This window comes from Oncorhynchus tshawytscha, linkage group LG18 (assembly GCF_018296145.1).
Source record: "Oncorhynchus tshawytscha isolate Ot180627B linkage group LG18, Otsh_v2.0, whole genome shotgun sequence".
In the NCBI taxonomy this organism is placed as follows: domain Eukaryota; kingdom Metazoa; phylum Chordata; class Actinopteri; order Salmoniformes; family Salmonidae; genus Oncorhynchus; species Oncorhynchus tshawytscha.
The window spans coordinates 32,773,226-32,786,265 of NC_056446.1; the positions used below are offsets into that span (position 1 = coordinate 32,773,226).

At 41.2% G+C, this 13,040-nt stretch overlaps 1 protein-coding gene across 2 annotated transcripts in view; it reads right to left on the bottom strand.

Moving 5' to 3' along the window:
• Positions 1–13,040, bottom strand: part of LOC112217892 (phospholipase B1, membrane-associated-like) — a 37,468-nt gene that overhangs the window by 16,717 nt on the left and 7,711 nt on the right. For both annotated transcript variants that reach the window (XM_042300960.1, XM_042300959.1), the window contains exons 11-29: positions 12,048–12,158; positions 11,759–11,824; positions 11,570–11,641; positions 10,402–10,476; positions 10,215–10,275; positions 9,964–10,022; positions 9,703–9,782; positions 9,503–9,546; positions 7,750–7,858; positions 7,518–7,569; positions 6,786–6,866; positions 6,571–6,636; positions 6,252–6,358; positions 5,863–5,944; positions 5,637–5,741; positions 5,407–5,502; positions 3,891–3,962; positions 3,603–3,680; positions 2,774–2,834 (exon numbers count right to left, since the gene is read on the bottom strand). In XM_042300960.1, coding sequence (XP_042156894.1) covers positions 2,774–2,834; positions 3,603–3,680; positions 3,891–3,962; positions 5,407–5,502; positions 5,637–5,741; positions 5,863–5,944; positions 6,252–6,358; positions 6,571–6,636; positions 6,786–6,866; positions 7,518–7,569; positions 7,750–7,858; positions 9,503–9,546; positions 9,703–9,782; positions 9,964–10,022; positions 10,215–10,275; positions 10,402–10,476; positions 11,570–11,641; positions 11,759–11,824; positions 12,048–12,158 — 1,477 coding nt within the window. The remainder of the gene's footprint in view (positions 1–2,773; positions 2,835–3,602; positions 3,681–3,890; positions 3,963–5,406; positions 5,503–5,636; positions 5,742–5,862; positions 5,945–6,251; positions 6,359–6,570; positions 6,637–6,785; positions 6,867–7,517; positions 7,570–7,749; positions 7,859–9,502; positions 9,547–9,702; positions 9,783–9,963; positions 10,023–10,214; positions 10,276–10,401; positions 10,477–11,569; positions 11,642–11,758; positions 11,825–12,047; positions 12,159–13,040) is intronic.

Consider the following 13,040-nt stretch of genomic DNA (forward strand, 5'->3'; position numbering starts at 1 on the left):
AGCCGAATTTCTTCAGCCTCCTGAGGTTGAAGAGGCGCTGCTGCGCCTTCTTCACGATGCTGTCTGTGTGAGTGGACCAATTCAGTTTGTCTGTGATGTGTATGCCGAGGAACTTAAAACTTACTACCCTCTCCACTACTGTTCCATCGATGTGGATAGGGGGGTGTTCCCTCTGCTGTTTCCTGAAGTCCACCATCATCTCCTTAGTTTTGTTGACGTTGAGTGTGAGGTTATTTTCCTGACACCACACTCCGAGGGCCCTCACCTCCTCCCTGTAGGCCGTCTCGTCGTTGTTGGTAATCAAGCCTACCACTGTTGTGTCGTCCTCAAACTTGATGATTGAGTTGGAGGCGTGCGTGGCCATGCAGTCGTGGGTGAACAGGGAGTACAGGAGAGGGCTCAGAACGCACCCTTGTGGGGCCCCAGTGTTGAGGATCAGCGGGGTGGAGATGTTGTTGCCTACCCTCACCACCTGGGGGCGGCCCGTCAGGAAGTCCAGTACCCAGTTGCACAGGGCGGGGTCGAGACCCAGGGTCTCGAGCTTGATGACGAGCTTGGAGGGTACTATGGTGTTGAATGCCGAGCTGTAGTCGATGAACAGCATTCTCACATAGGTATTCCTCTTGTCCAGATGGGTTAGGCCAGTGTGCAGTGTGGTTGAGATTGCATCGTCTGTGGACCTATTTGGGCGGTAAGCAAATTGGAGTGGGTCTAGGGTGTCAGGTAGGGTGGAGGTGATATGGTCCTTGACTAGTCTCTCAAAGCACTTCAAGATGACGGACTAGAACACTAGTCACTGTAATAATGTTTACATATCTTGCACTACTCATCTCATGTGTATATACTGTATTCTATACTATTCTAATGTATCTTAGTATGTGCCGCTATGACATTGCTCGTCCATATATTTATATATTCTTAATAACATTCCTTTACTTTGTGTGTATTAGGTATATGTTGTGAAATTGTTAGATATTACTTGTTACATACAGTTGAAGTCGGAAGTTTACATACACCTTAGCCAAATACATTTAAACTCAGTTCTTCCACAATTCCTGACATTTAATCCAAGTAAAAATTCCCTGTCTTAGGTCAGTTAGGATCACCACTTTATTTTAAGAATGTGAAATGTCAGAATAATAGTGGAGAGAATGATTTATTTCAGCTTTTATATTTATCATCACATTCCCAGTGGATCAGAAGTTTACATACACTCAATATGTATTTGGTAGCATTGCCTTTAAATTATTTAACTTGGGTCAAACGTTTCGGGTAGCCTTCCACAAGCTTCCCACAATAAGTTGGGTGAATTTTGGCCCATTCCTCCTGACAAAGCTGGTGTAACTGAGTCTGGTTTGTAGGCCTCCTTGCTCACACACACTTTTTCAGTTCTGCCCACACATTTTCTAGAGGATTGAGGTCAGGGCTTTGTGATGGCCACTCCAATGCCTTGACTTTGTTGTCCTTAAACCATTTTGCCACAACTTTGGAAGTATGCTTGGGGTCATTGTCCATTTGGAAGAATCATTTGCGACCAAGCTTTAACTTCCTGACTGATGTCTTGAGATGTTACTTCAATATATCCACATAATTTCCCTTCCTCATGATGCCATCTATTTTGTGCACCAATCCCTCCTGCAGCAAAGCACCCCCACAACATGATGCTGCCACCCCGGTGCTTCACGGTTGGGATGGTGTTCTTCAGCTTGCAAGCTTCCCCCTTTTTCCTTCAAACAAAATGATGGTCATTATGGCCAGTTCTATTTTTGTTTCATCAGACCAGAGAACATTTCTACAAAAAGTACGATCTTTGTCCCCATGTGCAGTTGCAAACCATAGTCTTGCTTTTTTATGCCGGTTTTGGAGCAGTGGCTTCTTCCTTGCTGAGTGGCCTTTCAGGTTATGTCAACATAGGACTCGTTTTACTATGGATATAGATACTTTTGTACCGGTTTCCTCCAGCATCTTCACAAGGTCCTTTGCTGTTGTTCTGGGATTGATTGGCACTTTTCGCACCAAAGTACATTCATCTCTAGGAGACAGAACGAGTCTCCTTCCTGAGCGGTATGATGGCTGCGTGGTCCCATGGTGTTTATACTTGCGTACTATTGTTTGTACAGATGAACGTGGTACCTTCAGGCGTTTGGAAATTGCTCCCAAGGATGAACCAGACTTGTGGAGGTCTACAATTTTTTTTTCTGAGGTCTTGGCTGATTTCTTTTGATTTTCCCATGATGTCAAGCCAAGAGGCAGGTAGGCCTTGAAATACATCAGAAGCTTCTAAAGCCATGACATAATTTTCTGGAATTTTCCAAGTTGTTTAAAGGCACAGTCAACTTAAGAGTATGTAAACTTCTGACCCACTGGAATTGTGATACAGTGAATTATAAGTGAAATAATCTGTCTGTAAACAGTTATTGGCAAAATTACTTGTGTCGTGCACAAAGTAGATGTCCTAACCGACTTGCCAAAACTATAGTTTGTTAACAAGAAATTTGTGGAGTGGTTGAAAAATGAGTTTTAATGACTCCAACCTAAGTGTATGTAAACTTCCAACTTCAACTGTATTACTGCACTGTCGGAGCTAGAAACACAAGCATTTCACTAAACCCGCAATAACATCTGCTAAACACGTGTACGTGACCAATACAATTTGATCTGATTGGTCTGGTAAGGGGGTTGGACAAATGTATGCAACCAGGTCATTGGCCTTCCCTTAGCTATGCACTTCCTCTTATGAAACCTTGGCATCTCTTAACACACTCACTCTCACCTGATGTAGGCACAGAGGTGGATGGAGCCAAGACCACACAAGAGAAGTCACTTCCCCAGCTCTGGGAGAGACAGACAGACAGACAGATCAAAGTGAGACAGTATTTTAACACATTTCCTTCATCAATGCCACCATACCTAAATTAATGATGAACACAGATCAATGCCACCATACCTAAATTAATGATGAACACAGATCAATGCCACCATACCTAAATTAATGATGAACACAGATCAATGCCACCATACCTAAATTAATGATGAACACAGATCAATGCCACCATACCTAAATTAATGATGAACACAGATCAATGCCACCATACCTAAATTAATGATGAACACAGATCAATGCCACCATACCTAAATTAATGATGAACACAGATCAATGCCACCATACCTAAATTAATGATGAACACAGATCAATGCCACCATACCTAAATTAATGATGAACACAGATCAATGCCACCATACCTAAATTAATGATGAACACACATCAATGCCACCATACCGAAATTAATGATGAACACAGATCAATGCCACCATACCTAAATTAATGATGAACACAGATCAATGCCACCATACCGAAATTAATGATGAACACAGATCAATGCCACCATACCTAAATTAATGATGAACACAGATCAATGCCACCATACCGAAATTAATGATGAACACAGATCAATGCCACCATACCGAAATTAATGATGAACACAGTTATTTAATAACAGCTGTCATTATCCATTATCTCTTGAAAGTATTAGCCTGGTCCACCTTATCAACACATGTTTTACTAGATGTCGCAAAGATTTGAACCTGGGTGGGTGGCCTACCGTGATTGGTGGAGGTGTTGGGGCGGGTTCCTCATAGGTGTAATTGCTGTTGACATAGGTCCGCACGAATGGTGAGGTCTTGGGGGAAGACAGAGATACATTTGCATAAGCTAAACATATAGTACTATCAACACTTTATATTCATTAACTGGCTTATGTTCTTATCACACTCTTCTCTGTAAAAGAGTGACCGAAATATAGTCAGTTAATGGCATGAAGTGATGTGTAGACAACACAGTACTTCTGTAGTTGCTACAATTGTAAACATGTGGAGCCATAAGACTGTACCTTAGAGGGGCATTTCACAGGGATACCATCGTCAAAGTACAGTTTGACAGTCTTTTTGCCCAGAGGCTCCAGCTAAGGGAACACAAGAGCAAGAAGAATGATTTACTAACATCTCAGTAAATTCAAAAGAACTGGGGTGATGCTGTGATATCCTGGATCAACTGAATATGTCATTTGTGTCCCTCAATGACAAAACACAGTATGCTGCTTTGGGTAGTAACAGTCAGAGCCATTTATACAGTATATATACACAGTATATATAATATATATATATATATATATATATATATATATATATATATATATACACACACTACCGTTCAAAAGTTTCAGTATATATAATATATATATATATACACACACTACCATTCAAAAGTTTCAGTATATATATATATATATATATATATATATACACACACACTACCGTTCAAAAGTTTGGGATCACTTAGAAATGTCCTTGTTTTTGAAAGAAAAGCACATTTTTTGTCCATTAAAATAACATCAAATTGATCAGAAATACAGTGTAGACATTGTTAATGTTGTAAATAACTATTGTAGCTGGAAATGGCGGATTTCTCATGGAATATCAACATAGGAGTACAGAGGCCCATTATCAGCAACCATCACTCCTGTGTTCCAATAGCACATTGTGTTAGTTAATCCAAGTTGATCATTTTAAAAGGCTAATTGATCATTAGAAAACTCTTTTGCAATTATGTTAGCACAACTGAAAACTGTTGTTCTGTTTAAAGAATAAATACAATTGGCCTTCTTTAGACTAGTTGAGTATTCTGAGCATCAGCATGTGTGGCTCAAAATGGCCAGAAACAAATAACTTTCTCCCTGAAACTCGTCAGTCTATTCTTGTTCTGAGAAATGAAGGCTTTTCCATTCGAGAAATTGCCAAGAAACTGAAGATCTCGTACAACGCTGTGTACTACTTCCTTCACAGAACAGCGCAAATTGTCTTTAACCAGAATAGAAAGAGGAGTGGGAGGCCCCGGTGCACAACTGAGCAAGTGCACAAGTACATTAGAGTGTCTAGTTTGAGAAACAGACACCTCACAAGTCCTCAACTGACAGCTTCATTAAATAGTACCCGCAAAACACAAGTCTCAACATCAACAGTGAAGAGGCGACATCGGGATGCTGGTCTTCTAGACAAGGACATTTCCAAGTGACCCCAAACTTTTGAATGGTAGTATATATGAACACACACACACACACACACACACACACACACACACACACACACATACATACATACATACATACATACATACATACATACATACATACATACATACATACATACATACATACATACATACATACATACATACATACATACATACATACATACATACATACATACATACATACATACATACATACATACATACATACATACATACATACATACTGTACATATATGACATGTCACATGTATTGATGACATGTCAGGCTCTATATAATTTATAGATGGATATATTGTGATAGTGTTATTGAGTCTCACCATGTTATTCCAGAGAGCGCGGGCTATCAGAGTATGGGTCTTCTGACTGAGATGGAAGCAGTCAGGACTGAAGTAAGTACGGTCTGGACGTCCATTCTGTGGGTGAGACAGAGGGGACAGTTTGAGTGTGTGTGAGTAATGCCATGAAAGGGCATTGGAATCACACAGATTGATCAGTTAACCTGTTGTTGATTCACAGTCAAGAGGAGTGACAATGCAGTGTGCCTAACCTCTGTCTGGGGAACGATGATGTCTCGTAGGAAAGGCTGCAGGACCACCGTGAAGTTGTTATGAGTGTCGTACCGTCCTGACTCCACAAGCTCGTGCAGTCCTCGCTGAAAGAGGTTAGTTTGTTTTTGTTATTGGTAATTCATCATCACGCACTACAGTATTTACCATAGAGTCAAGTATAATATTGTGGTCCCACATGCACTGCAGAATTAGTCTTTGCCATACCTGATAATCTCTGTTCAGACCATTTAGTTGACGAAGTGCTTCAGAACCCTCCTTTGGCGAGATGACACAGGGACACAGAATACTGAAGGAGAGACACAAGATCAGGTGTTATTGATCTTCATTTCAGAGATCAGGTGTTATTGATCTTCATTTCAGAGATCAGGTGTTATTGATCTTCATTTCAGAGATCAGGTGTTGGCACATTGGCACATTTCCCTGCATATGGCAAACATATGAAAGTGGTGGCTTGATGAGGAGGATTATAGATAGGCTGCATCTAGATTCAAAGTGTGCACTTGCACATTCCCCATCATGGATTTTACAATGGTGAAAACTCCTTCCAGCAAATGCTCTAGTTAGATTCTACACCTGCAGGGACGGACACTTACTTGACAAGCCAGGTAGGGCACTTGAGATCTGCATTTAAGTCTGTGTGCATTTGTCTCAGGACGGGGATGTAGAGTGGCTCAACCAGATTGACCAGGGCTCTAGGGACCTTTAAGGGGGAGAAGGAGAGCGACCGAGAGAAAGAGAAAGAGAGAGAGAGAGAGAGAGACCGAGAGAGAGAGAGAGAGAACGTTTTTTCAAGTTGAAAAAAGTAATTGAAAACAGAGGAAAGCTTGTGCTATCTGATCTGATCTGTAAATGCAAGAAGGTGGAAAAGGGACAGATTCAGAGAAAACACTGTGACACGCCTTCAGCTCCTACCTGTTTATGAAGGTAATCCAGAGACTCACGAATGTGTCGCACATAGTTCTCAGTGGAATAAACCAGCTGTGGGGCAATAACAGGTAGTGACAGTCAGAGCAATGGAACATGCACATCCAGTACAGTATCACTGCAGACAGAGTTGTTAGAGAAGGTCACGATACAGAATGGCGTCGCATTGTATTGTAACGTATACACATCGTATTGGTACTCACAGAGCTGTAGCAGTAGTCACACATGTCATTGCCTCCAATGAACAAAGTGATCACTTTCCAGTCTTCTTGGAAATTAACAAGCTGTGTAAGGGGACATGTTCAGATAATATAAACTTGTGTATTATATCAATCTATGTGTGGTAGACAGTGGTGTTAAGTACAAATACTTTAAAGTACTACTTAAGTCGTTTTTTGGGGTATCTGTACTTTACTTGACTATTTATTTATTTAACTTTTATTTCACTACATTCCTAAAGGAAATAATGTACTTTTTACTCTATACATTTTGCCTGACACCCAAAATTACTCATTAGAATGTTGAATGCTTAGGAGGACAGGAAAATGGTCCAATTCACACACTTATCAAGAGAACACGTGGTCATCCCAACTACCTCTGATCTGGCAGACTCACGAAACACAAATGCTTTGTTTGTAAATAATGTTTGAGTGTTACAATGTACCCCTGGCTATCCGTAAAATTAAAAAACAAGAAAATGTATTTATACTTTTACTTTTGCTTTCGATACGTAAGTATATTTTAGTAATTACATTTACTTTTGAAGTATATTTAGAACCAAATACTTTTAGACTTTTACTCAAGTAGTATTTTACTGGGTGACTTTCACTTTTACTTGAGTACATTTCTATTAAGGTATGTATACTTTTACTCAAGTATGACAATTGAGTACTTTTCCCACCAAGATTCAAATATAATTCAGGATAGTCTCTAACCGAGTCATTCTTCATCCTGGCCACCAATGCTCGCACTTGTTCTGGTATGTCTCTTCAAAACAAACACAGACAATCCAACATCACCATTCAGCAAATAAAAACAAAAAAAACTATTCAATATAAAACCTATTCAGTACATTTTCAGTAAAACCTATTCAGTAAAATATAGTCAGTCAGTGAGGCAGGTATGTCTGGATAGAAAATGATCAAATGGATGGGTGATGAGACTTACTTGGCTTTTCCCCCGGCCACAGCCTGGTTAAGGAAGGCCTGAGGGGTGTGCTCTTTGCCTTTGCCCACTGAGAAGCCGGTCAGGGAGGGGTTAAACTCACGCAGGATATCTGAGCAGCAACACAAAAGAAAACGACACATCAGTCCAACCTGGATACATTGATCTGGGTAGCCCACATTGAACCACTAAAACCAGAAGCCATGGATTACAGGCAACATCCGTACTGAGATAAAGGGTAGAGCTGCCGCTTTCAAGGAGCGGGACTCTAACCCGGAAGCTTATAAGAAATCCCGCTATGCCCTCCGACGAACCATCAAACAGGCAAAGTGTCAATACAGGACTAAGATCAAATTGTATTACACCGGCTCTGACGCTCGTCCCGATGTGGCAGGGCTTGCAAACTGTTACAGACTACAAAGGGAAGCACAGCCACGAGCTGCCCAGTGACATGAACCTACCAGACAAGCTAAATAACTCCTATGCACGCTTTGAGGCAAGTAACACTGAAACATGCATGAGAGCACCAGCCATTCCAGACTACTGTATGATCACGCTCTCCGTAGTCGATGTAAGTAAGACCTTTCAACAGGTCAACATTCACATTCGCAGGACCACACGGATTACCAGGGCGTGTACTCAGAGCATGCGCTGACCAACTGGCAAGTGTCTTCACTGACATTTTCAACATCTCCCTGACTGAGTTTGTAATACCAACATGTTTCAATCAGACCAACATAGTCCCTGTGCCCAAGAACACTAAGGTAACCTGCCTAAATGACTACCGACCCATAGCACTCACTTCTGTAGCCATGAAGTGCTTTGAAAGGCTGGTCATGGCTCACATCAACACCATTATCCCAGAAACCCTAGACCCACTCCAATTTGCATACCGCCCCAACAGCTGCACGATCGAGAGCATCCTGACTGGTTGCATCACTGCCTGGTATAGCAACCGCTCAGCCTTTCGACTGCAAGGTACTACAGAGGGTAGTACGTACGGCCCAGTACATCACTGGGGCCAAGCTTCCTGCCATCCAGGACCTCTATGTCAGGGGGTGTCAGAGGAAGGCCATAAAAATTGTCCAAGACTCCAGCCACCCTAGTCGTAGACTGTTCTCTCTGCTATCGCACAGCAAGCGGTACCGGAACACCAAGTCGAGGTCCAAAAGGCTTCTTAACAGCTTCTACCCCCAAGCCATAAGACTCCTGAACAGCTAATCAAATGGCTACCCAGACCCCTCTTTTACGCTGCTGCTACTCTCTGTTAATAATCTATGCATAGTCACTTTACCTACATGTACAGTACATACTAACACAATTACCTCAACTAACTGGGCCCCAGCACATTGACTCTGTACTGGTTCCCTCTGTATATAGCCTCACTTGTTATTTTAATGCTGCTATTTAATTATTTGTCACTTTTATTTATTTTTAATTACTTAACATGTATTTTTATTTATTTTTCTGAACTTCTTAAAGCATGTTTGGTTAAGGGCTTGTAAGTAAGCATTTCACCATAAGATCTACACCTGTTGTATTCGGTGCATGTGACAAATAAAATGTGATTTGATTTGATAATGATACACATAAGGAGAACGGTATTTTACTTACTTATTGTACATGTGTAAATGTGAATTCCAGCATTTGATCAATATTTTGGCTACATTTTGGTAACATTTTGGCAACAATTTGGCTACATGAGCAGCCTGATAACTAAAACAAGATGACAGCATTAAAAGAAAAGGACACTCACTGGGAAGAGTGGTGACAGTGGTGAGGTTCTCGTCTCCACCGACGCTGAGAAACACAAAGACAGAATATAGACTGGTTAGGGATGCCAACCATATAGATTAGTGTTCACCTCTCCCAGGTAACACACAGCACAGAAAGATGAACTGACATTGACACTCCACTCTGAACTATTGTTTTATTACAGGGGTGATAAGGACCCACCTCCATGATAAACCCCGGTACTGCGTCGTAACATCCAGTAAGTTGTTAACACTGGATCCCGATCCAACACCGTTGCCCGCCTGCCGATCAGTCAAAGAGAGTGTTATGGAGATAGCAATAGCATGAGTTTAATAATACAGATAGAAATCACCTATGATAAGTGACAGCCCTACAACTGGGTAATGTAGATTAGCTCACAGTTTGTAAAGTAACTCAATCATGTACTACAGATAAAAGGTAAACAAGGAGTAGGTGACTTACTGTCAGAGAGTCTCCCACTGCAGCTACGACTTTGATATCGCCAGGCCGAAGGGCGTGAACTGTGAATGCATAGAAGATGGATCAGGTGATGAGAATTGCTTAAGGCAAACTTTATCCAGGTAGCCCTATCAGAAACCTGTTAACACCTACCTGTCCTTTCTCGAAAAGTTTAATGTTCCATAACTCAGTAAGATCATTTCAACAAATAACTCTAAAAGCTGTATAATGTATATTGAGAGGATTCATCTTACCTGAGGTGGGTGTGGAGTTGGAAGGGCTATGGTCCTCGCAGGGCATATGAGTGCCCATGATCTGATGACAAGACACGCAGAGGACATCCAGAGTCATTACCATGTATAATGTGTACACAGACACCACAATGTGCAGGGCCCTACAGTACATCAGCCGTGATCAACAGGCCTGACAACAATAACTCACAGGGTCGAAAAGAGGAGAGAGCTCATTGGTGTGATCTGAGGGAGAGTTCCGCTCTGTTCTCAAGAAAGGCCGGTCCTATTGGAGAGAGGGGGGAGAGAGAAAGAGTGAGACAGAGAGCGATAAAGAGAGACAGAGAGGAGGACAGATGAATGTATAGAGGGTGGAAGATGAGGATCAGTAGGGTTAAATCATATCATTGACTGGGTGGTTCGAGCCCTGAATTCTGATTGGCTGACAGCCATGGTATATCAAACGGGTATGACAAAACATGCATTTTTACTGCTCTAATTATGCTTGTAAACAGTTTATAATAGCAATAAGGCACCCCGGGGGTTTGTGGTATATGGCCAATATACCACGGCTAAGGACTGTTTCCAGGCACTCCGTGTTGCGCCTAAGAACAGCCCTTAGCCGTGGTATATTGGCCAAATACCACACCCCCCGGCCTTATTGCTTAATCATACTATATTGTGTGTTGAGACGTTCATCTAGAGTAGCTCGCTGTAATGGGAATATTTAAGATGAATAAAGTTTATATTTAATTTAGTGATCAACACAATGTTTAGCATATTTGGAATTTCTGTAATACACATACTTGCCGGTGTTCTATTTGTAAAACTCAAGGTGCAGGTTGATGGTCACTAGACTTGTTATGGATTATTATCATATCTGATGATAGTGGTTGACGCCAGACTGGAGGTACAAGGACCAAGGACACACTGATTATTCAGTGTCGTATCGATGGCATTCTATGAACACTTTATGATTCTGTAGCAGCTGACAAAGTCACTGTCTGTCAGGCTGGTGTTTATAGAACATCTGATTTGGATACAAAAGGCCCGTCTTGACAAACGACTGATCTCCTTTTTGTTCACCTGGAAATTCATATTACACTCAGGTTTACACTCATATACTGTATGTACATTCTATTCTATTAATCCCACAAATGTACTGTACGTGACAGATTTCAGGACTGGGTTCAAATAGTATTTGTTTTCTTTCAAATACCTTAGCTGCAGTTCATTGAGCTTGTCTAGTCCAATGGAACCAACGCATCATCCCCAAGTGCAAACCCCGCTCATCTGGCAGTCCAGACAGGCCCAGTTAAACGCTGAAAGTATTTGAATGAAAAACAACCCCGGGTCAGGTATGTGTTGGACTCTCTCACCTCACTGGGGCATGGCACCGAGATGATCATATCATTGTTCTCCATGTTCTGCTGGCCTATGGTGGGCTGCAGCTGAAAAACAGAATAAAAAAACAGAGTCAATTCTCCTTTGTTTGCCTCAACTAGGACTGAGAGCAAAGACAATGCCACAGTGTGTTAGCAGCATGGGTAGTATATGGTGTGACTCACCAAGTTGGCCCACATCTGTACGGCTAGTTTGTCTGTGTGTAATGCACCCGCTCTGGGGGCAGCGCTCTGTACATAGATGAACATTTGTGTGTTACACACACACACACACACACACACACACACACACACACACACACACACACACACACACACACACACACACACACACACACACACACACACACACACACACACACACACTAATAACAATTCAGCTCTGCATCACACAGTGAGAGAGTCACATTAATGTATAAAACATTGGGGGAAGCTTCAATGGCTTGTCACTCACAATAAAGGAGGCTGGGTCTGCTGTGATGAAGGGGACATCCTGCAGTAGGACGGTGAAGTCATCTTTGTTGCTGTACCACTGCTTCTCCACCAGGTGTCCGTCAAGGGACTCCTACTGACCACCATGAAATAGAGTTAGGTAAAAATGAACTATCTACAATACACCTATTTAACTGAAATGTTGGTCCACTAAATCCACAGCAAGGAGAGATTAGTGTGGAACTTTATTTTTCACTTGTATAGTGCCCTGTACTACAACCTCTTCTGTTCATATGTTGTTTATTCTATTTTGCAGTATGTCCTGTAAGGAGTTTTTATGATACCATTTTTGATGGTTGAAATCAGACAATAAAATACAATCTAATCTTATCTTATCTTATTTATATGGGGACAACAGTATAAACAGGACATAGGTCAGGGACCGTCAACTAGATTCACCCGAGGGATGATTTTTTTTATAAGAGGATGGTCGGTGGGCCAGAACATCGTTACAAATCATTTGTAGACTGCAATTTGATTGCAAGAATCACAAACAGATATAATATTTGACAAAAACATGATAATTTCAAACCTTTCTTACATTTGTATACGATCACGTGTCTCTCTATTATGCGTGGGGATACTTGGGAACAGATTTCCTAAATTAAATTAACTGCTAGGTTTTTTTTTTTTTTTTTTTGGGGGAGAATAAAACCACAGTGGGGCCAAATTTGACCCTGACATAGATGTTGGGGAGATAGGGGAGATCACATTGATGTAAGTTATTGATGTAAGACATTGATGATGTAAAACATAGATGTAAGACATTGATGATGTAAGACTGGTGATGTAAGACATTGATGATGTAAGAGATTGATAATGTAAGACATAGACATTGATGATGTAAGAGATTGATAATGTAAGACATAGACATTGATGATGTAAGACATTAATAATGTAAGACATTGATGATGTAAGACATTAATAATGTAAGACATTGATGATTTAAGACATG